Source organism: Octopus bimaculoides, chromosome 19 (assembly GCF_046866305.1).
Source record: "Octopus bimaculoides isolate indiv1 chromosome 19, ASM4686630v1, whole genome shotgun sequence".
Classification (NCBI taxonomy): Eukaryota; Metazoa; Mollusca; class Cephalopoda; order Octopoda; family Octopodidae; genus Octopus; species Octopus bimaculoides.
Window position 1 is genome coordinate 22,919,887 of NC_142946.1, and position 21,541 is coordinate 22,941,427.

The 21,541-nt window shown below is 38.0% G+C and overlaps 1 protein-coding gene across 2 annotated transcripts in view; it reads left to right on the plus strand.

Moving 5' to 3' along the window:
- The first annotated feature begins 2,034 nt into the window (after positions 1-2,034).
- The window catches only part of LOC106871644 (calcium and integrin-binding protein 1), a 28,996-nt gene continuing 9,489 nt past the window's right edge, over positions 2,035-21,541 (plus strand). The window contains exons 1-5 of one of the 2 annotated variants that reach the window (XM_089366617.1): positions 2,035-2,225; positions 11,410-11,444; positions 17,275-17,371; positions 18,407-18,554; positions 19,992-20,113. In XM_089366617.1, the coding sequence (XP_089222743.1) occupies positions 2,175-2,225; positions 11,410-11,444; positions 17,275-17,371; positions 18,407-18,554; positions 19,992-20,113 (453 nt within the window). In that variant the 5' untranslated portion in view covers positions 2,035-2,174. Of the gene's footprint in view, positions 2,226-11,409; positions 11,445-13,921; positions 14,046-17,274; positions 17,372-18,406; positions 18,555-19,991; positions 20,114-21,541 lie in introns of those variants that run through there. The other variant, XM_089366618.1, reaches the window with a different exon arrangement.

The following is a 21,541-nucleotide window of genomic DNA, read 5'->3' on the forward strand; positions in this document are numbered from 1 at the left end:
CATCAACTTTTTCAAGTATCACTTGAAAAGGAAAGTGAGAATAGAGAGGCAGGTTTTGTCTCATGAAAGTTTCATTAAAAGGTGGGTGAATGTAGCAAAGATGGTGCATGCGAGTGACGATACCTCTTTGAGCATGATCCTGTAAATCGGGTACCGTGGTCTTTTCCATAGGCTTTTCTCCCTATTTTACACTATTGACATTTTCTGTGATATACGATACCTTTTCTTTTTTTTTTTGCCCCTACCGATCCCTTTTGATCCGATTTTTTTTATTTTTATATTTTTAAAGAAAAGCTCTACAGTTGTATTTGTCCCTTCTGTGTGCAGCCCTGTGTGGCTAATAAAAGAAAGTTATCTAGCTATCTATCTATCTATATGTCTGTCTGACAATCTATGTATGTATGTATGTATCTATCTATCTATCTATCTATCAGCCTGTCTATCTACCTATATTTCTATCTATCCATCTCCATTGTCATAGAGCCTCACCCCCCCCCCCACCCCACCCCACCCCAAAAAAAAACAATGTTCTCTTCTAAACAAAACTCCCAAAAAACATCTGTTTTATATAAATGAACTAGCTGTTTGTACATTCACAAAATTTTACTTGAGAAACGAACAGTGTTAATGATAATGAAGAAATAAAAAGATTTTTTCCAAAGTTCTGACGACTTTTTTTCTCAGTATTCAATTTCTGTACATTACACCTAACACTGTATACATACACACACACACACACATATATATATATAAATCAGGGTTTGATTAAGACCCTTAGAAGCCCTAAGCACTTAAAAGATTTTGGTGCCCCCTGCACCATGTATATGTAATTTAAAGTATAAACAATAATAAACCATAAAATATATATATTTTTTCAAAATGAATCAAATCTAACAGTAAGAGAGAAAATAATGTTTATTTTTTTGTATACTTCCACTTTATTTAAGAGGGGATAGGGCAAAATGTGTAAGTGGTATAGAATGAGTAATTTGTGATTTCTTATTTTCTTCCTACCTGTTTGAAACCATTATATTGCAAGTACTGCATCAGCATTTTGTACTGTTGCATCAGCTGATATACATGTGTATACACACACACACACACACACACACACACACATACTTACATACATACAAGCACAGATGCATGCATATATACATACATGTGGCTGTGTGGTAAGAAGCTTACTTCCCAACCACATGGTTTTGGGTTCAGTCCCACTGCATAGCACCTTGGGCAAGTGTCTTCTACTATAGCCTTGGGCCGATCAAAGCCTTGCAAGTAGATTTGGTAGACGGAAACTAAAAGAAACCCATTGTATGTATGTGTGTGTGTGTGTATATATATATATTCATGTGTGTGTGTCTTTGTGTCTGTGTTTGTTCCCCCACCATCACTTGACAACCAATGTCGACATATTTATGTCCCTGTAACTTAGCGGTTTGGCAAAAGAGACCAGTAGAATAAGTACAAGGCTTACAAAAAGAATAAGTCTTGGGGTTGATTTCTTTGACTAAACCCCGTTAAGACAGTGATGCTCCAGCATGGCCACGGTCAAATGACTGAAACAAGTAAAAGAATAACAGAAAAGAAACTGATGTGGATTCTCCAGATTCAATCCATTAGTGGCACAGTGAAAACTTGTAAGACTTTCCAAAAATTTTAGATTTAAAGGTGAATAGATGCACACACTTGGGTATATGCATCGACAGTTCAACCCACACACCAACTCTACATATTTACAAACACCGGGCCTTGCCACTTTGTTAGCAACTAGCTTGGACGGACTCTCTTTAAGAACTTAATTAAAACTTAAAGAAAATTCATACATATGTGCGTGCGTGCATATACACACATGAGATACACACACCCCAAAAAAATGGAGTAAGGTAGAAACAAAGAGAGAATTAGTAAAAGGGAGAGCAACAAAGAAGAAAAAAACAAAGAGAGTAAGAGAGAAAAAGGGAGAAAAAACAGAGAGAGAGAGAGAGAAACAGAGAGAGAGAGAGAGAGAGAGAGAGAGAGAGCGGGTAAGTAATTGTCTGCTAACGAACTAATTCTCGTTCTCTCTCGTCCGACGGACATGTTGCCATTGACAGCAACTTCATAATCCTAGTTTTGTTATTGTTTCTTTTCCGAACGGGCCTCATTCTAATTCTTAAATCACAACAAATATGGGTAACAAACAAACCGCTCTGAATCATGATGATCTAGAAGCTTATCAGGTATAAATTTATATGTATAAATACATCGAACTAATTCTCAAATCTTTAATATAAGTCAGCTGCGTACACAGTGACATAATTTACGGAAATGATTCAACTTAAAATCGTTTTAAGCCACAATTTCATGTGTCAAATAAGATATTTTTATATTAATTTCGATGAGTTCATATTATATTATATATAGTTTACACTTCAGCGACTGTTTTCATGTTTATGATATTATCTATGATAGTATTTTCTCTAAATTAAGGTGTGAATAATGTCAGGACTATGAGACATTCCGGAAATTAATTTCAGCTTGTCATATTAAGCTAAAGAAATAAAAATAAATCATGTACGGAAGTGATTCTTCTTTTAATTGCGTATAAAATACTGTTGGTTTATTATTAACCTTTCCTGCTAATATTTTTATTGTTTGCTGAGGTCGCTGTCGTATATTTTGTTTAACAATCATCATTGTAATTTTTCTATTCTGTTTTTGAGTTTGTTGGTCAGTTCTAATCGAGCAGTCCCATAACATGCAGGTAGTCGACCGAACCAGTATGGTTGTCTATATGCTTGTGTGTGTATCTTTGGACCACCACCTTCAAGCCAAATTGACGGAACGATTTTTTTTTTAAACATACCTATGGATGTGTATTTGTGAACATAAATATTTATATTTATCTTCTGGGCATACATATATACAGATACACATACACAAACATGTATATGTGAATGAATTGTATGCTGCTATTGACTAAGGTAGAAAGAAAAAGTGAAGGTGAGGAGGATTTCGGGTTGTTTCTCTCCCTTCAGTGATCGCATGTTTGTTTATTTACTCTTTTACTCTTTTACTTGTTTCAGTCATTTGACTGCGGCCATGCTGGAGCACCGCCTTTAGTCGAGCAAATCGACCCCAGAACTTATTCTTTGTAAGCCTACTACTTATTCTATCGGTCTATTTTGCCGAACCGCTAAGTTACGGGGATGCAAACACACCACTATCGCTTATCAAGCGATGTTGGGGGGACAAACACATATACATGCATACGACGGGCTTCTTTCAGTTTCCGTCTACCAAATCCACTTGCAAGGCTTTGGTCGGCCCTAGGCTATAGTAGAAGACACTCGCTCAAGGTGCCACGCAGTGGGACTGAACCCGGAGTGGTTGGTAAGCAAGCTACTTACCACACAGCCACTCCTGCGCCTACACACATCTTTCTCTTTTTTCCTTTTTTTTCCCCCTTTGCTCAGTTTTCTGTACTGCTCGGATCCTCGGCTTCCCCAATCCAGTGGGTCATCGCCTCATCAGTATTGCAACTCCATCCCCCACCCATTTTCGAGATGTCAATCAATTTTTCGCCCCCACCCCAGGGGGCGCCGACATCCTCCTGGTCGAACGGTGCTTTCCACACCCCATTCCTACAGGAAGCTACCTGCAGCACATGTGCCACCACCGCTAATAGGTAGAAGAGAGGCATGAACTGTTCAGGATATGGCTGTTTAAATCATCTCTCTTGAGTCAGCCTGGCATGACAGGGCTTGAATGTGCACACAGTGTGGAGATGCAGCAGCTGCCTCAGCCATGTGGCAGCGACTATCCACCACATCCTCAGATCAGACTGCATGCCTACCTGATGTCTAACCCTCACTGGTCAACATCACCCGGCTTGGGAGGCTTCATTAGATCCCTCTTAAGGTCCTGAAAACAGCCTAGATGCTACTGGTTGATACCCTTGCATCCTTAATTGACAAAACCCTAGAATCTGGTTGACCTAGCGAATGGGATTGGCCGTTTTATTTTGCTCTGCTTGCTCTTGGTCTCTCCCACTGTCACCAATCGAGGTAGCCTGTCGACAATGGCCTTATTCAGGGCCAACATCTTGTTCTTTTGGAAGGCGCCCATACCTAATATGTGCAAATAAGCTGCACTCTGCTCATTCATGCACCTGCAGGCCCCCACCTCCAACACTGGCTCAAAGTGTTTACACAATTGGGTAAACACCAAACTTATCGAGGGCAATGTCTCAGCTGTTGTCAGAGTAGTCACCTCTGATGACACCATCCTCTAGCCTACTGAAGAGGTCCTGGCTGTCCCCCCAACTGAAATGTCCTGAGTCACCTGCAGACCTCAGACCCATACCCTCACCTGACTTTCAGGCACCTTATGTGGCCTCCAAGAAAGATATCCTCTCTGCTCTGAGGTCTTTCCCTGCCAGTAGCAGCAGAGGTGTTGACGGTCTCTGGCCCAGCCACCTCAAAGACTTGCTATCCCCACTTACTGCCAAAGCCAGGCACCACCTGCTGAGCACAATTACAACTCTCATTAACAGATTCATTCATGGTGACTCTTATCCTTGAGGCCTCTTCTTTTCAGCCCTCTTAATCACTCTCAGGAAGGAGGACGGGGGAAGGTATGAGGGAGTCACTCATGCCACTTGAATAATTGTCCTGACCTAACATCAGGTGCTTTCAAGCACCTCATTGTCAAGCTTGACATGAAAAATGCTTTCAACTGTTTGTATCGTGACCACTTGCTCAAGGCCTGCCTCAGCCATGCTCCATCTGCCTACCGACTGGCTTACCTGTCGTAGAGGGCCCAGAGCATGCTCCTCACCTCAAACCATCTTTGAATCGTGTTCAACATAGTGTTCTTTTAATTTTGAGGGTGGACAGCATTGCTTGGAGCATCACAGCTCCTTTCAACATCTGATACCTGGATGATGTAATGAAGGTGGGCCAGCAGAGAAGTGTCTGCCACAATCTCTGATCAGTGGTTCTCACTCCAACAAGAATTGGCCTTGAAATAAACTCTTCCAAATTGGAGGTCATGAACATCAACTATGATGTAGAGGGCTTTGCAGCCTCTGTCTCAGATGTATATTCACTACTTTACCAGGTACAGGTGACCTTGAAAGAGGACATCCTTATACTCAGTTCAACTATCCTGAGCTTTACCAGCTTGAAAGACTGATTAACAGACTGAATGTTAAGGAACTGCTTTGCCATGCCAAAGTTATTGTAAACCCTCCACTGTGCCCCTTGCTATAGTCACATATCCTCTCAGATCTCAATGCCTGTATCTAACAGGTCACTGAAGAGATATGCAACATTCAGTTTGACAACACTGGATGGCAACAGACCACCATACACCTACCATATATAGCAGCTTCAGCCTTCGATCTCCAGTCTCACTGTCCCTGTCAAGTTTTCTCTCATTGGTGACTTCTTGCCATATCCTTATCAACAGGGTTCTCCACAACATAACTGAACCTACTGTGATTATGGAGCATGAGCTGGCCTATGCACCATGGAGCCAGTTCAGCCTGTGCCTTGCTGGCGTCCATATCCCCTTCCTCTCTGTGGATATTCGGTCCTCTCAAAAGAAACGGGACATCATCCAATGTAGTATGACCTCCAAGAAGTTAGAGCACTGACTTGACCAACACCATCTGGCATGTTTCCACTCAGACTCCAAGCCTCACGGTGAAGCATGGCTTAGTGCAGTGCCATCACTTGTGACTGACACTCCACTTGATAGCAACTGTCTGTGCATTGGCATTTCTCTGAGGCTTGGCCTCCAGATCTGTGAGCCTCACAGATGCCACTGTGGATCCACTGTGAATTCTTCCAGCCTTCACCCATTGTCACGCTATCATAGTACTGGTCACCTTCCACACCATACTGTCTTTAACGAAATCATAAAGCATTACCTAGATACTACAGGTGTCCCTGCCAAGCTCGAGTCAGCAGGACTAGACCAAGGAGATGGTAAATGGCCTGATAGTATGAGAATTTCCCCATTTTGTGACAGTTGGTCCCTCATCTAGAATGCCACATGCTGTGACTCCTTCTTCAGCAGCAACTTGGTGTGTTCAGCTACTAACCCAGGCTTTGCTACTCATCAGGCTGAGAAAGTAAACTGTCAAAGTATCAGTCACTCTTTAACAGATTTATGGTTGAGCCTGTGGCAGTGCAGCCCTCTAGCATTCTCACCCCTACCCCCAACTATATCCCTGCTCACTGCCATCAGAGCAGAAATAGCTCTCTGCAAGTGCAAGCCCCATGAGTCAGAGTGGCTGTTCCAGCTCATCTCCTCCGCCATCATCAGGGACAATGCCTTCTCCATTTTGTCTGCTAGGTCCATGAATTAGTCTGAATTACAGGAAATCAAGAGAATATGAGAATTTTATAGCTTACTACATGAACAATAAACTTATACAATCTAAAAAAGAAAAAGAAAAACAATTACTTCAAAGCTTTGTTGATGTTCAAAGAAAAGACACATTTCCATTGTATGAAACACAGGAATATTAAAATATATCCTTATGAGACAAGGAACTTTGAAGGACAGCTATTACAGAACTTTGGCCAATCCTCTTCCCAAGCTGTCAAAAGACCATCGCAAACTTAACATCATAGTGAAACCAATACATACAGATATGGGTGCATATATCTATTTACTCATATGATTAAATCTATTTAAAGCAATAACCACCCTTCCTTTTTTTTTTTTCATATCTGATTACATGATGCAACATGTTTTAACTGTATTAAAAACGTATTCAGGTAATTTCAGAATACTGTGTTTTGACTAAATTGCTCTGTATTTCCTTTGTAAACAAATGAACAGATTTTGATTTTTGGTAACTCAAACTACTAAGAGCTTCTTAAGTATCTTGAAAAACTGAAAACTTATCTTTAATTCTTACTGTGCATGTTGCACACACAGAAATACCACCAATAAAATTCCCAGAAATCTGTAGAAACATTGATTATAACTTTTACAAGATATAGGTACAGCAAAAAAAAAAAAAAATTATTAGTGTTTCAGACAAATAACATTTACTAAACTATGTAAGTAGATATTTTCAATAAAGTATTATATTACTAAAAGAAAATGAGATGACAAAGCTATAAAAGATTATCTTATGAACTTCATTAGCTAACAGCTGTTTCTGCTATAAGATGCAGTGGACTCATTGTTGAGTGCTTGAGTAATACCTTATAGCTTCATTGGAGCCTCATGCAATCAACTATGAGCCCATTGCATCTTATTTCCGAAACAGTTGTAAGTTAATGAAGCTCGTAAGATAATCATTCATTCCTTTGTCATCTCATTTTCTTATCACTCTGTACTCGACTAATGCTTCATTCTGAAGAATATTGAGTTCTGTACCAGGTTATCAGTTTTGCAATGCCTAAGCAAAATATTAAAATGTATTATATGATTAAACTAAGATGAGATATTGTTACAGTGAAGAAATGTCTTCTGCAAAGAAAACCAAGAAAAAAACCCATGACTAATCAGCATTTGCAGTAATTTCCTCTTCGTGAGATTATGTAAGATATTTAGTCCATTTCAGAAGATTAGAATTGAAGAAAATTGTCAATACCAATAAGCTAGTCTTTTGAAATATCCCAAGAAATTGTTGAGGAATTACTTGAAATGAAATATATTATTAGGTGTTTGAGCTGGCAGAATCATTAGAGTGTCAGAAAATTTCTTTGCAATATTTCTTTCAGCTCTTGATGTTCTCATCATCATCATCATCATCGTTTAACGTCCGCTTTCCATGCTAGCATGGGTTGGACGATTTGACTGAGGACTGGTGAAACCGGATGGCAACACCAGGCTCCAGTCTGATTTGGCAGAGTTTCTACAGCTGGATGCCCTTCCTAACGCCAACCACTCAGAGAGTGTAGTGGGTGCTTTTACGTGTCACCCGCACGAAAACGGCCACGCTCGAAATGGTGTCTTTTATGTGCCACCCGCACAAGCCAGTCCAGGGGCACTGGCAACGATCTCGCTCGAAAATCCTACAGGAGCCAGTCAGGCGGTACTGGCAACGGCCACGCTCAAAATGGTGCATCTCATGTGCCACCCGCACAAGAACCAGTCCAGGGGCACTGGCAACGATCTTACTTGGCTTGCCGGGTCTTCTCACGCACAGCCCATTTCCAAAGGTCTCGGTCCGTAGTCATCGCCTCGGTGAGGCCCAATGTACGAAGGTCTTGCCTCACCACCTCAGCCCAGGTCTTCCTGGGCCTACCTCTTCCACGGGTTCCCTCAACTGTTAGGGTGTGGCACTTTTTCACGCAGCTATCCTCCTCCATTCTCACCACATGTCCATACCAGCGCAATCGTCTCTCTTGCACGCCACAACTGATGCTTCTAATGTTCAGCTTTTCTCTCAAGATACTTACACTCTGACGGGTATTCACATTGACATTACACATCCAACGGAGCATACTGGCTTCATTCCTTGCGAGCTTACGTATGTCCTCAGCAGTTACAGCCCATGTTTCACTGCCATGTAGCATGGTTGTTCGTACGCATGCGTCATACAGTCTGCCTTTTACTCTGAGTGAGAGTCCCTTTGTCGCCAGCAGGGGTAAGAGCTCTCTAAACTTTGCCCAGGCTATTCTTATTCTAGCAGCTACACTTTCAGCGCACCCACCCCCACTACTAACTTGGTCGCCCAGATAGCGGAAGCTATCGACTACCTCTAGTTTTTCACCCTGGAATGAGATAGAAGTTGTTTCCTGTTTGTTTGCAGTCTTTATTGCACCTGAACATCTGCCACAAACAAAAACTAACTTGCTAGTTAACCTGCCTTTGATGTTGCTGCACCTCTTATGTGTCCATAGCTTGCACCGGGTACATCTTATAGAGTTACTACCTACTCCTTTTCTACATACTGAGCAGGGCCATCTACCTGAAGGGGTTTGTGTTTTATCTACCTTCCTACTTATTAGGATTTTGGTTTTAGCTAGGTTGACTCTAAGGCCCTTCAATTCTAGACCTTGCTTCCACACCTGAAACTTCTCCTCTAGTTCTGATAGTGACTCCGCAATTAGGGCAAGGTCATCAGCATAGAGGAGCTCCCAGGGGCAACCTGTCTTGAACTCCTCTGTGATTGCCTGGAGGACTATGGTAAATAATAGGGGGCTGAGGACGGAACCTTGGTGGACCCCTACCTCTACCCGGAATTCATTGCTGTACTCATTTCCAACCCTCACCTTACTGGCCGCATCTCTGTACATGGCTCGCACAGCTCTCACTAGCCATTCTTCTATCCCAAGTTTCCTCATTGACCACCAGATAAGGGATCGGGGGACCCTGTCAAAGGCTTTCTCCATGTCAACGAAAGCCAGGTACAGAGGTTTATCCTTGGCTAGGTATTTCTCTTGCAACTGTCTCACTAGAAATAAGGCATCAGTAGTGCTTTTACCTGGCACGAACCCAAACTGCATCTCATCTAAATTGATTCGCTCCCTAATTAGTTGGGCTATGACCCTCTCTGTAACTTTCATAACCTGATCTAACAGCTTGCGTTCAAAATTCCACTGAGGTCAACTTTGCCTTTCATCCTTTTGAAGGGCAATAAAATAAGTACTAGTTGAGCATCTACTTTTCCTCTCCATTCAAAATGACTGACCTAGTGCCAAAATTAAGAAAAATTATTATAGTAGGCAGAAATGATAGAGCACTTCTCTGTATGTTCATTAATCTCATTTAATTTCAGTCTCCCATTTTTGTAATTGTTTTTTTTTTATCTTTAGTTTAAAGCTTATGATCCAATATGGCTTGTTCCAAAACAATTGTTAATGGAAATTGATTATATTCCCATGTTTTAGAATTGAGAAATACATTTTTCATTGTTGAGAATTTGACAGGGTTGAATCAGTTCTGGAACATTACAAAATATGTAAAATTTGTAAGTTATCATTTGCATTGTAGTTGACGGAATATTGAAATAATCTAGACACAAACATTAGAGAAGATACTAGAGGATATTAAATGCCAAATATATACTCTCTTGTGAAGGTGTGTGGCTCAGTAGTTAGAGAATCAGGCTTACTCACAATCATGAGGTTGTGAGTTTGATTCCCAGACTGGGCTGTGTGTTGTGTTCTAGAGCAAGACACTTTATTTCATGTTGCTCCAGTTCATTCAGCTGTAGAAATGAGTTGTGACATCACTGGTGCCAAGCTGTATCGGCCTTTGTCTTTCCCTTGGTATGTATAAACAACCTTGCCCAGACTTGTGTCTCAGAGGGGAACTTTCTAGGTGCATCCCATGTCCATTCATGACCAAAGGGGATCTTTACTCTATTGCTCTCTTAATAAATTTGATGGATGTATATAGCAGAGTAACCTAATTGCTAGTTCATCATCGTTTAATGTCCGCCTTCCATGCTAGCATGGGTTGGACGATTTGACTGAGGACTGGCGAACCAGATGGCTGCACCAGTCTCCAATCTGATTTGACAGTGTTTCTACAGCTGGATGCCCTTCCTAACGCCAACCACTCCGAGAGTGTAGTGGGTGCTTTTATGTGCCACTGGCACAAAGGCCAGTCAGGCAGTACCGGCAATGGCCACGCTCAAAATGGTGTATTTTACATGCCACCTGCACAGGAGCCAGTCCAGCGGCACTGGCAACGATCTCGCTCAAATTTATGTTTTTTAGTCAATTCTACATATCTTTACAGTTGATGTCATAAAAATTTAGAAATGTTGAGAATATGAAATAATTCTTTTATGGAACAGTGAAACTCAAAGCAACCTTCAACTTTTACTATCCAAAAGGTTTTTTGACCCAATAATTACACACTTTTGTTTGCAGCTTTACCTGCTTTGAGTTTCACCATTCCATAAAAGAATTATCATTATAGTTATTTTATTGAAATGATGAAGAGAGTATCAACTAATGTCTGGAAAACGAATAGTTCTACAAAATTCTTCAAGTAAAGAAAATCTTAGTAACGTTTGACATCATTTTTCAACAGCATGAAAAGTTAAATTATATTTCCTTTGCTGAAAAAAGGCTGATCACCTGCAAAACTATGAGGTCACTGTCACCATTTATCCTCAAGTTAATAAACACCACAAGTGTTTTTTTTTTTTTGCTTTTTTAATGTATACTTATAAAGTATAAACATTAATGTGTGTATGCATGTATCTTTTAAAAGAATAACGTGTTCATTACAACAACAAAAAAACCCAAAGAAACAAAATTATATTCTGATAACAAAGATTTATATTTATTAATTCTTGAAAATGCTTCTTATTTTAATTATTCTAGTGACTTCAATTTTGAATTCTGCATATGTGTAACTGATAAATTTGCTTTCAAAAACAATGTTTAATATGAATTGTTGAATTTTCGTTTAATGCTTGTTTACCTCATCTTCTAGGAACTGACATTTTTCACACGACAAGATATTTTAAAGTAAGTAACTGTTATTTGTTTCAAGAACATCAAATTGTATTATTACCTTTCATTTTGGTTTTAGAACAAAATAACTAATTAGGTTCTCTTTTACTCTTTTACTTGTTTCAGTCATTTTACTGTGGCCATGCTGGAGCACCGGCTTTAGTCGAGCAAATCGACCCCAGGACTTATTTTTTGTAAGCCTAGTACTTATTCTATCGGTCTCTTTTGCCGAACTGCTAAGTTACTGGGACGTAAACACACCAACATCGGTTGTCAAACGATGTTGGGGGGACAAACACAGACACACAAACATACACACACACAGACATATATATATATATATATATATATACAACGGGCTTCTTTCAGTTTTCATCTACCAAATCCACTCACAAGGCTTTGGTCGGCCCGAGGCTATAGTAGAAGACACTTGCCCAAGGTGCCACACAGTGGGACTGAACCCGGAACCATGTGGTTGATAAGCAAGCTACTTACCACACAGCCACTCCTGCGCCTTCGTATATTTTATAGTAGTTTAGATTATATTAGTTGAACTATATTCAAAATACTTGTTGGTCTATATACTTCAAATACTCTTTGGAATCATGATCATCATCATCATCCTTTAATGTTTGTTTTTCATGGTAGCATGGGTTGGACAGTTTGATCAGAGCTGGCAAGCCAGAGAGCTGCACCAGATTCCAATGTAATAATACTTAAGAAACCCTAAATGAATTATATCTCATGCACCTTAACAGTTGAAATTATATATATAAATAGTATTGATTTTTTTTTTATTAGATATTGAGACAACCTTTATAGAGTAAAATGACCACAAGCAGGATTCTAACTAAGAACACAGAACTGAGTTTAACTTCTAAGCATTTAAACTGGCATTTGAGGAAGTTTATTCCCTGTACATTCTTAGTGTTTATTGTACTAGCACATCTACCACATACAAAGACTACTTTCTCTGTTAACTTTCCTCTTATATGTCCATAGCTTACACGGGATACACCATGTGGAGTTTCTGCAACATCTTTCCTTCATGCATATCGAACAGGGCTATCTCCTTGAAGGGATTTGAGATTTGTCTGTTTTCCTGTTTATTAGGACTTTGGTCTTTGCTAAATTAACTCTAAAACCCTTAAATTCGCGACCTTGCTTCCACACCTGAAATTTCCTCCCTCGTTCAGGTATTGATTCAGCTATAAGAACAAGCTCAACAGTGTAGAGGAACTCCCACGGACAGCCAGTCTTAAATTCCTTTGTTATAGTCTGGAGGACTATGATGAACAAGAAGAGGCTGAGAACTAATCTTTGGTGAACTCTTACTTGTACCCTGAATTCTTTGCTATACTCAGCGCTGAACTTCACCTTACTGATAAAATCTTTGTACATGGCTTGTTCTGCTTTCACCAAACACTCATCTATCCCTAGCTTCCACATTGACCACCAGATGAGAAAATGGGGGACTCTGTCAAAGGTTTTCTCCAGATCTACAAAAGCTAAGTACAGAAGCTTGGCTAAATGCTTCTTCTGAAGTTGCCTTACCATCAGTAGTGCTTCTTCTTGGCACAAAACTGAACTGCATCTCTTCTAGGCTAACTCTCTTCCTAATTAGTTGAGCTATAATCCTCTCTTTAGTATTCATGACCTAGTCCAGCATTTTGATGCCTCTATACACACACACAAACACACACGCACACACACACACACACTCTTAGTTTCCATCTACTAATTCTATCTACAAGGTCTAATGCTGTGGTAGAAAGCCCTTGGCCACAGTGACATAGAACTCAAAACCACATGGTTACAAACCAAACTCCTTGAAACTCAGGCAGGCCTGCTCATATATGACTTCCTATGTAATAACCTAGAATCTGTATTACACTGTCTTTCTCAAAACTCATAATTTAACAGCAAACACAGTTTCTAACATTGGTACTACAAAGCCATAGATTTTGAGTGGGGGGTTGATATAGTTGATACCCCTGAAATATATTTTTGCAGCTCAGACGAGATTTTACTCCTTTTGGGGTGATGTTAAGTTGTTCATTTTATCACTGAAGCACACATACACACTCACAGACATGTAGATATAGATATTATTATTTTTTTTACTTGTTTCAGTCCTTGAATTGCAGCCATAGTGGAGCATCACCTTGAAGTGTTTAATCCATGAGATCAACCCTAGTACTTATTTTTAAGTCTGCGGAAATATGTGAGCACAACAGAATGCCCTTTCAGGATTGAATTCAACAACCACAAGTCTTCATTTAATAGCCAAGACTAGTGAAATATCACAAATCTGTAATATCATATATGGACATTGAAGGAAAATGCTGTGCATTATAACATCAAGTAGAGTGTTTTGGATAAGGGCAAACCTTTAACAGCAGTGGGAAATACAGACTCTGCTTGGCTGAGAAAAGAATCCCACTAAAGAACTTTCATTACATGGACATCTACCTAAACTGTAAAAGTGAGATATTTTGCTCCTACTCTCATGAGTGCAGATATGTTCTAGCATACTGGCTGACCACACTATGAATATAAACATTGGGGTTGTCTCCATCAATGTTTCTTCTCCTTACCACAATCTGAGGAATTAATGTAAGATTTACCGCAACCAACTTTGATATATACAAATGCATATATATGCTTGAACATGACAACACATGACTTTAAAATGAACTCTATCCCACTATCCCCCATCCCTATTCCCCAGCACTTCTACTCCACCCTTCTCACTCTCCAGCCTCAACACAACTCAACATACAAATATTTTCTATACCATAGTGACCCCTTTTGATTTCAATCCAAAGAGCATAGCTCGAATAAACTAAGTAGTTTTACTCCTTGCATTTTGACCTGGCTGATCTCTTCCACAAATTTTTGCTGTTTTCTTTTTAATGATAGCCATAGAACCTGTTAACCAGATGTGATATTTTCAGGTCTTCAGTGCAAAGAACCCATATCATACTATTCCTTCCAGTCATTTCTGATGATTGTTGAGGTTGTTTTCTCAATTTTCTGGCATGAAACCAATTGGTAAATTGTATATTATGAGACTATGATATTGTATCTTATTGATAATTATATACCTACTCTGTTATTATGAGTGCCTGTTATTTCTGACTCATGGATTTTTAGATAATTGTGTGTGTGTGTATGTGTATACGCAATGATACTTTGGCCCATGCAGAAACTGAAGATGCTGCTTAAAACTATTGCAACCTCTTCTATTGGTGATTAAAGCTACGGCAATATTGGGAACCTTCTGTGTCTTCAGCATGAATCACAAGGTCTTGTGTGTTTCACTCTTTGTGTGTGCATGTGTGTGTCTTTCTGCATGTGTGTGTCTTTCTGCATGTGTGTATATGGATATTTACAGAAAGTGAGAATTCCTGTTCTTCTATTTCCTCTGGTTATTTCCATCACTGCTATTTTCTCATAATTTAGATAAGAACAGTTTGTCAATTTCTTAACCTATTTTAGTTGGTACTATATTTGTTGACTTCATTCGTCATTGTCTCTTAATTGATTGCAGCAAACTAATCTTAATTATCAACTTTATTTAGTTAGGTAACTTAGTTTATGGATTTAGTTTATTATATTACAATCAGTTTTTAGTGGCAGCAAGCATATAGGATTGTTACCATGCTGGACGAAATGCTTATCTGCATTTTTTCTGGCTCTTTACATTCTCAGTTCAGATGCAACCAAGGTTAACTTTGCCTTTCATTCATTCAGGGTTGATAAAATAAGTTCTATCTGAGCGCTGGGGTCAAAAATGTAATTGACTTCCCCTCCCTCAAAATTGCTGGCCTTGTGCTAAAATTAATAAAAATTATATTATGATCAGTTTTGATATTTTCAAAAACTCTCTTTTCTCAATTTTTCAATCCTTGTTGTAAATACTCATAAGCTGTAACAGCATATGTTCTATGCTAACAAATATTAGCTCAATCACATTAACTATATATTGTTCTGTACTAAATTTCCCTAATATTTTATATGTAGTAGGGCAGCTCCAAATACATTGCAGATGTATTTCCTTTCAGATATTTTTCATGGCATTTTCAATTAACTTTGATATCTAATTATCAGCTAATAATAAAACAAAGAAACATTGATCTAATTTCCTTTGTTCTCATGTAGAAATACAGACTGTCTTGATGAACCAAGCTGCAACACTTCTTAAGCCTTCTGTTAAGATTCTTGACAGGTTGAGATAATAATTTTGCCTGCCACCTTTATCTAATATTCTACTGAGGTCACTTGGTATAAAAATATGCTGACTTTTACTGCATGTATTAACTGTATTTATGCTTTCCTATTACGTGCTTTGAGAAAAAACACGACCACAGATGTTCTTATTCTTTCCCCTAAATATGCAAATTAACTTTGAGAGCTGAATACTTAATTTCTTGATATTATCTCCTCCATTCTTTGGGAGTTACTAATAATTGCTGTTAGGTGATTGTTTCTTTCTCCAACTAGAAGAATATGTCAATTAATTAGAAATTTTTTGCATGCAAGGTTTCAGTACATCACCTTGAAGTTAATTATCTAAATTCTTGTTGTTAACCCATTTCAGTTATTTTCTTTTGCTCATTATTTGTCATTGTCAGTCATTGGACTGTGGCCATGCTGGGACACTGCCTTGAAGGGTTTTAGTCAAGTAAATCAACCCCATTTGTCAAGTGGTGGTGGGGAAACAGACACATTACACTGACATATATATATTTTTTATCTGTTTCAGTCATTAGACTCTGGCCATGTTGGGGCACCACTTTGAAGAACTTTTAGTCAAATGAATCGACCCCAGTACTTATTTGTCTTTTTAAGACTGGTACTTATTCTATCTGTCGCTTTTTGGCAAACCACTAAGTTACAGGGACATAAACAAACCAATGTCAGTTGTCAAGAAGTGATGGTGACAAACACAGACACAATAATGCACACACACATAAACACACACACACACACACACACACATATATATATATAAATACAGTGGGTTCTTTAAGTTTCTGCCTTCCAAATCCACTCACAAGGTTTTGACCTGGCTATAGTAGAAGATGCTTGCTCAAGGTGCCATGCAGTGGGACTAAACCCAGAACCGTGTGGTTTGGAAGCAAGGTTCTTACCACACAGCCATGCTTGCATCTACACACACACACATACACACAGGCCTCCACATAGTTTCCATCTACCAAATTCACATATAAGGCATTAGTCAGCCCAGTGTAGAAGACATTTGTACTAGGTGTTGCACAGTGGAGCTGAACTTGGTTCAAGACACTGGACTACTTATCTGCCAGTCATAAAATTAACATTGTTTTTTTGAACTGACTAATCAAATTATTTTAGTGTCAATCAACTTAGCTAAAAGCTGTTATATGGAATCTGCATGTATGCCAACAATGAATGATAGCATAAAAACTCTAAAACTATGGCATATATGAGTTAGAACACATGTTCATATCAATCATTTTCAAACCTTGTCATCTACCCTATTGTTTTGGATGTAAAAACAATTTACACTCATTTAACCTCTGATAGAGGTCATAACAGGAAATAAAGTGTGTAATGACAAATACATAAATTTGCTATGCTGAACTTTCTTTGCTTTTTTTTTTCTTTTCTTATTGTTTCCACTGAAACTGATTTATTTACTCATCTACTTCAACTGTACTCTACCTTTTCTTCCTCTATTCAACAATTAATACTCCATACACTCAAATAATTCCATACCCCTTATTGTCAAGTGTATCCCAGATTTTGAAAAAACCTTGCTTTAAAGATGTTTATGATGGAATAATGCTTTCCATTGCAGTGTGTATGACTGTTATAAGATGCTTGCTGAAGGTAGAGATATAGACAGAAATACAAGACTTGATCAAGAAACAATATGTCGGCTGCCAGAGTTAAAGGTATGTACTGTATGAAAAAAATATGAAAAGTGCTTGTCATGAATGTTCAGCCTCACAGATGAGATGATAAAGTATTGTCACAAATTAAAGTTAAGTTCCTGGTTAACAGAATCCACAACTTGGTCTCGATTCCAGTTGTAACTATTTTATTTAATTTACATTAGAGGGCATTTTCAAAAGAAATAAAAAAAGGAGTGAGAAAGAACAAAAGAAAGCTATTTTCCTTTCAGTATAAATCTAAGACTTCATGCTTTCATAGAATATCAATAACCAGGGGAAATGACTGAGACAATAGAGTGATGGATTAAATGATTTGCAGCATTTAAGTCACTCTAGGTTCTAAGTTCAAGTTCTACTAGTGCATCTTTGCCTTTCAGTATTCTGTGGTCAATAAAGTATGTATTTGTTAATTCGGTTGACTATAATCTCTCCCTGCAATAAAAATTATATATTGATTTAGTGCATAATGCTGGAGCATACAAGTTGACATAGTATATACTGTAAACATTCAAACATCATTGTTACCTTTCCAAATCATGCTGCATTTTTGGTCCCCTAAAGTTGTCTTGATGTATAAGATGAACCACCTTTTTCATCTGAAAATTTCAACTTGTTTGCCAGAAAATATGGTAATAAAGGAGCTGATTCTTATTTTTCCTGTTTGTGTAAGTTACACAAATTCTCATTTATTATTCCAGTGATTATGCACAGAAGTACATCATGCCAGTTGAGACGTGTTAAGTTTAACTTTCAAGTCACCTTATCTTATGCCAGTGAAGAATGAATGTCATGGATCTATATATATATATATATATATATGTATATATATATAATTTTCCAGTAAATTTTGTAAATGGAAAAAATCGACGGTGTTGAACTTCTCTCTTTTTAAATGTACAAATTTGAAACCTTGGAAATATAAACAATGAGAACGATCCTTAAGGAATCTAATCAATGATCCTTTGGGGTGATGTCTTATGCTATATTGGTAACGATTATGCTATATATATATATATGTATATTTTTTGTTTTCAGGTGAATCCATTTAAAGACAGAATTTGTAAAGTTTTCTCTTCCAGTGATGATGGCTCAATGACATTTGAAGACTTTTTAGATATGATGTCAGTATTTAGTGACAGTGCTCCAAAGAATGTCAAAGTTAATTATGCTTTTAAGATTTATGGCAAGTAAAGGTTTATTATTAATAATAGTTGCATTTTTTCATTTTTTAATGTTTTGTATGAATAATATTTGATATAGTGAAAATGCATTCAAGGAGAATATATATATATATGTATTCATGTCTGTGAGTACATAATATACATGCACATGCATGATTGTGTAGTTATGAGGTCACCATTGCAATCACATGATTTCAGGTTCAATCTCACTGCATGGCACCTTGGACAAGTATCTTTTACTCTATCCTCAGTAAAAACAATACCTTGTAAATTGAATTTGGCTGACAGAAGCTCTACAAAATCTGTTGTATATATATATATATATATATATATATATATATATATATATATATGTGTGTATGTGTTTGTGTGCATGTGTGTGTTTGTGTGCATGTGTGTGTTTGTGTGCTTGTGTATATGTGTGTTTGTGTACATGTGTGTCTTTGTGCGCTTGTGTGTATGTATGTGTATGGCTGTGTCTGTGTGAATGTTTACATTTTGTACCTCATATGAAAAAAAGATTGATGATGCTTATTGATAATTCCTTGTCAGTAAATCATTCTAGCTCTGCACATTCAAATACATGTGGAATAAAAACTTCCTTTCTTGAAAAACTGGCAAAGACACACAAGAGGAAGAGCATTTGGTTGTATAGCAGTGCCTCAGTAATGATATGTATTTATCTAATCTATGTTAGCATGGAAAAACAGATGGAAAATAAACATATGAGTATGTGTGTATACATATATATACAGAGAGATACATAGATATAATGCTGAGATTTGTAACCATTTTTTTTCTTTTTGTGTATGTGTGTGTAAAGTATTTATTTTATACATGCATGCATACATACATATATGAAAGTGTTTGGCCTATGGTAAGGTGTTGCACTCACAATTGCATGGTCATAGTTTCAATTCCCAAACTGGTGATGCATTGTGTTCTAGAATAAAGCACTTTATTTCACATTGCTCCAGTCCACTCAGCTGTAAATGTATAAACCTGTGGTGGACTGAAGTTCTGTCAAGATGGAATGTTTGCTTACCTGCCTACCTGCCCAGCCAGAGGAGTGGCATCATTCAAAAGCTACAGCAGAGTAGGGTAGCACATGGTGACCGATGAATTGTAACAACATCTGATAGTCTCATCAATACCATGAATGCAGTGATATTGTAACATACAAACATACATACATACATTCATGTGTATACACACACACACACACACATACACATGCAAATATATATATATATCCATACATGCACACATACATCATCATCGTCATTTAATGTCTCCTTTCATGCTGGCATATGCAATTTCTGTACATATCCAGATATATTGGAATATCTATTTGTAATTTTGTGTACAAGTTAAGTGCCTGCATTCGCAATATGATAATTGTTATCTCAATTAATTTTATTTTGCTTAAATATTTGCAGATTTCAGTAATAATAACATGATAACAAGTCAAGACTTAAAGGAAGTTGTTCAGCGTATAACAATGCCTGATGAATCAAGTGATAAGCTAGTGGATGAGGACTTACAGTTGCTTATAGATAATGTAAATATACAAACACAGCCTTTTTTCCTTATTATTGCTTAATTAATGTAATATAACTTATCACCTTAAAGCAACAAGCAGGCAGAACCATTCGCATGGTGGACAGGATGCTTAGCAGCATTTCGTCTGTCCTTACATTGGGTTCAAATTCTGCCAGGATCAACTTTGCCCTTCATCCTTTTGGGGGCAATAAATTAAGTATCATTTGAGCACTAGGATCAGTGTAATCACCTTATCCCCTTCCCTGAAATTGGTGAGAACAGAGAAAATTATTCCCAGACTGAAGTCATGACCCATGAACCAGGTGATTGTGTTAAATTGTGGGATTCATTTTTTTGATGTGTCTGTGTGGTAAGAAGTTTGCTTCCCAACCATATGGTTTCAGGTTCTATCCCACTGCATAGCACTTTGAACAAATATCTTCACCTAATAGCTCCAGGTCGACCAAAGCTTTGTGGGTAAATTTAGTAGATGAAAACTGAAAGAAACCCATTGTGTGTGTGTTACTGTCTCCTTGCCCTGACATCACTTGATAGTTGTAAGCAAATGTCAGTGTAATGCAAGTGGTGTCTTTTCATTTCCCGTCTTCCAAGATATATCTGGCCGTGATGAAATATTTCCTTACATGGAAACAGATGATGGTCAGTGACAGAACAGGATCCAGCCACAGAAAACCTGCCTCAACAAATTCTGGCCTAAAGCATTGCTGACTTGTGGAGCCATGTCGATCAGCTGTTGTTGCATGTAAGATGGATCAATTGTGAAGACTGCCTCACTACTCTCAATAACAAAGCCAAGCAAATAGTTTCCTCTGTCTTGTGTCTATGGTGGAAGAGATTGTTTGAAAGCATTGAGGAGAAACACCTTCCACTTTGGTCAAGTTCTTGTTGCCTTTTTTCAAATTCCACTTGGAAAGGAAAGTGTAAATAGAGAGAGAAGTATTCTCCTCCAGCAAATGTGTCAAAAGGTGGGCAAATGTGACAAAAATAGTTTGAATGTATAGAGCTACTCTAATTGTGCACTTATAGATAAGAGAACAGCAGTTGAGGGAGGACACATGGCCTTGGTGGTCAGAGTAATCTTGGACATGTGGGGTTCCTTGACTCTCTAATATCATGTGAACTGTATCATTGATATATTCATGTATATATATATATATATATATATATATATATATATATATATATATAGTATATTATCTATACCTTTCATCGCATTTTTCTTTTTTCTCTTTTTCCACCTTGCCTGATTTCATGAAAATCCATTGTAACCTGTCTTTGTAATGTTATCTTCAGCTGACGCCCTTGTAACAAATAAAAGAAATCATTACTATTATTGAAGATAATAATTATTTCTAATATAGGCCACAAATTTGGTGGGTGAGGGTTAGTCAAATTGCACCCCTACCCCTTTACTTGATTAGTACTT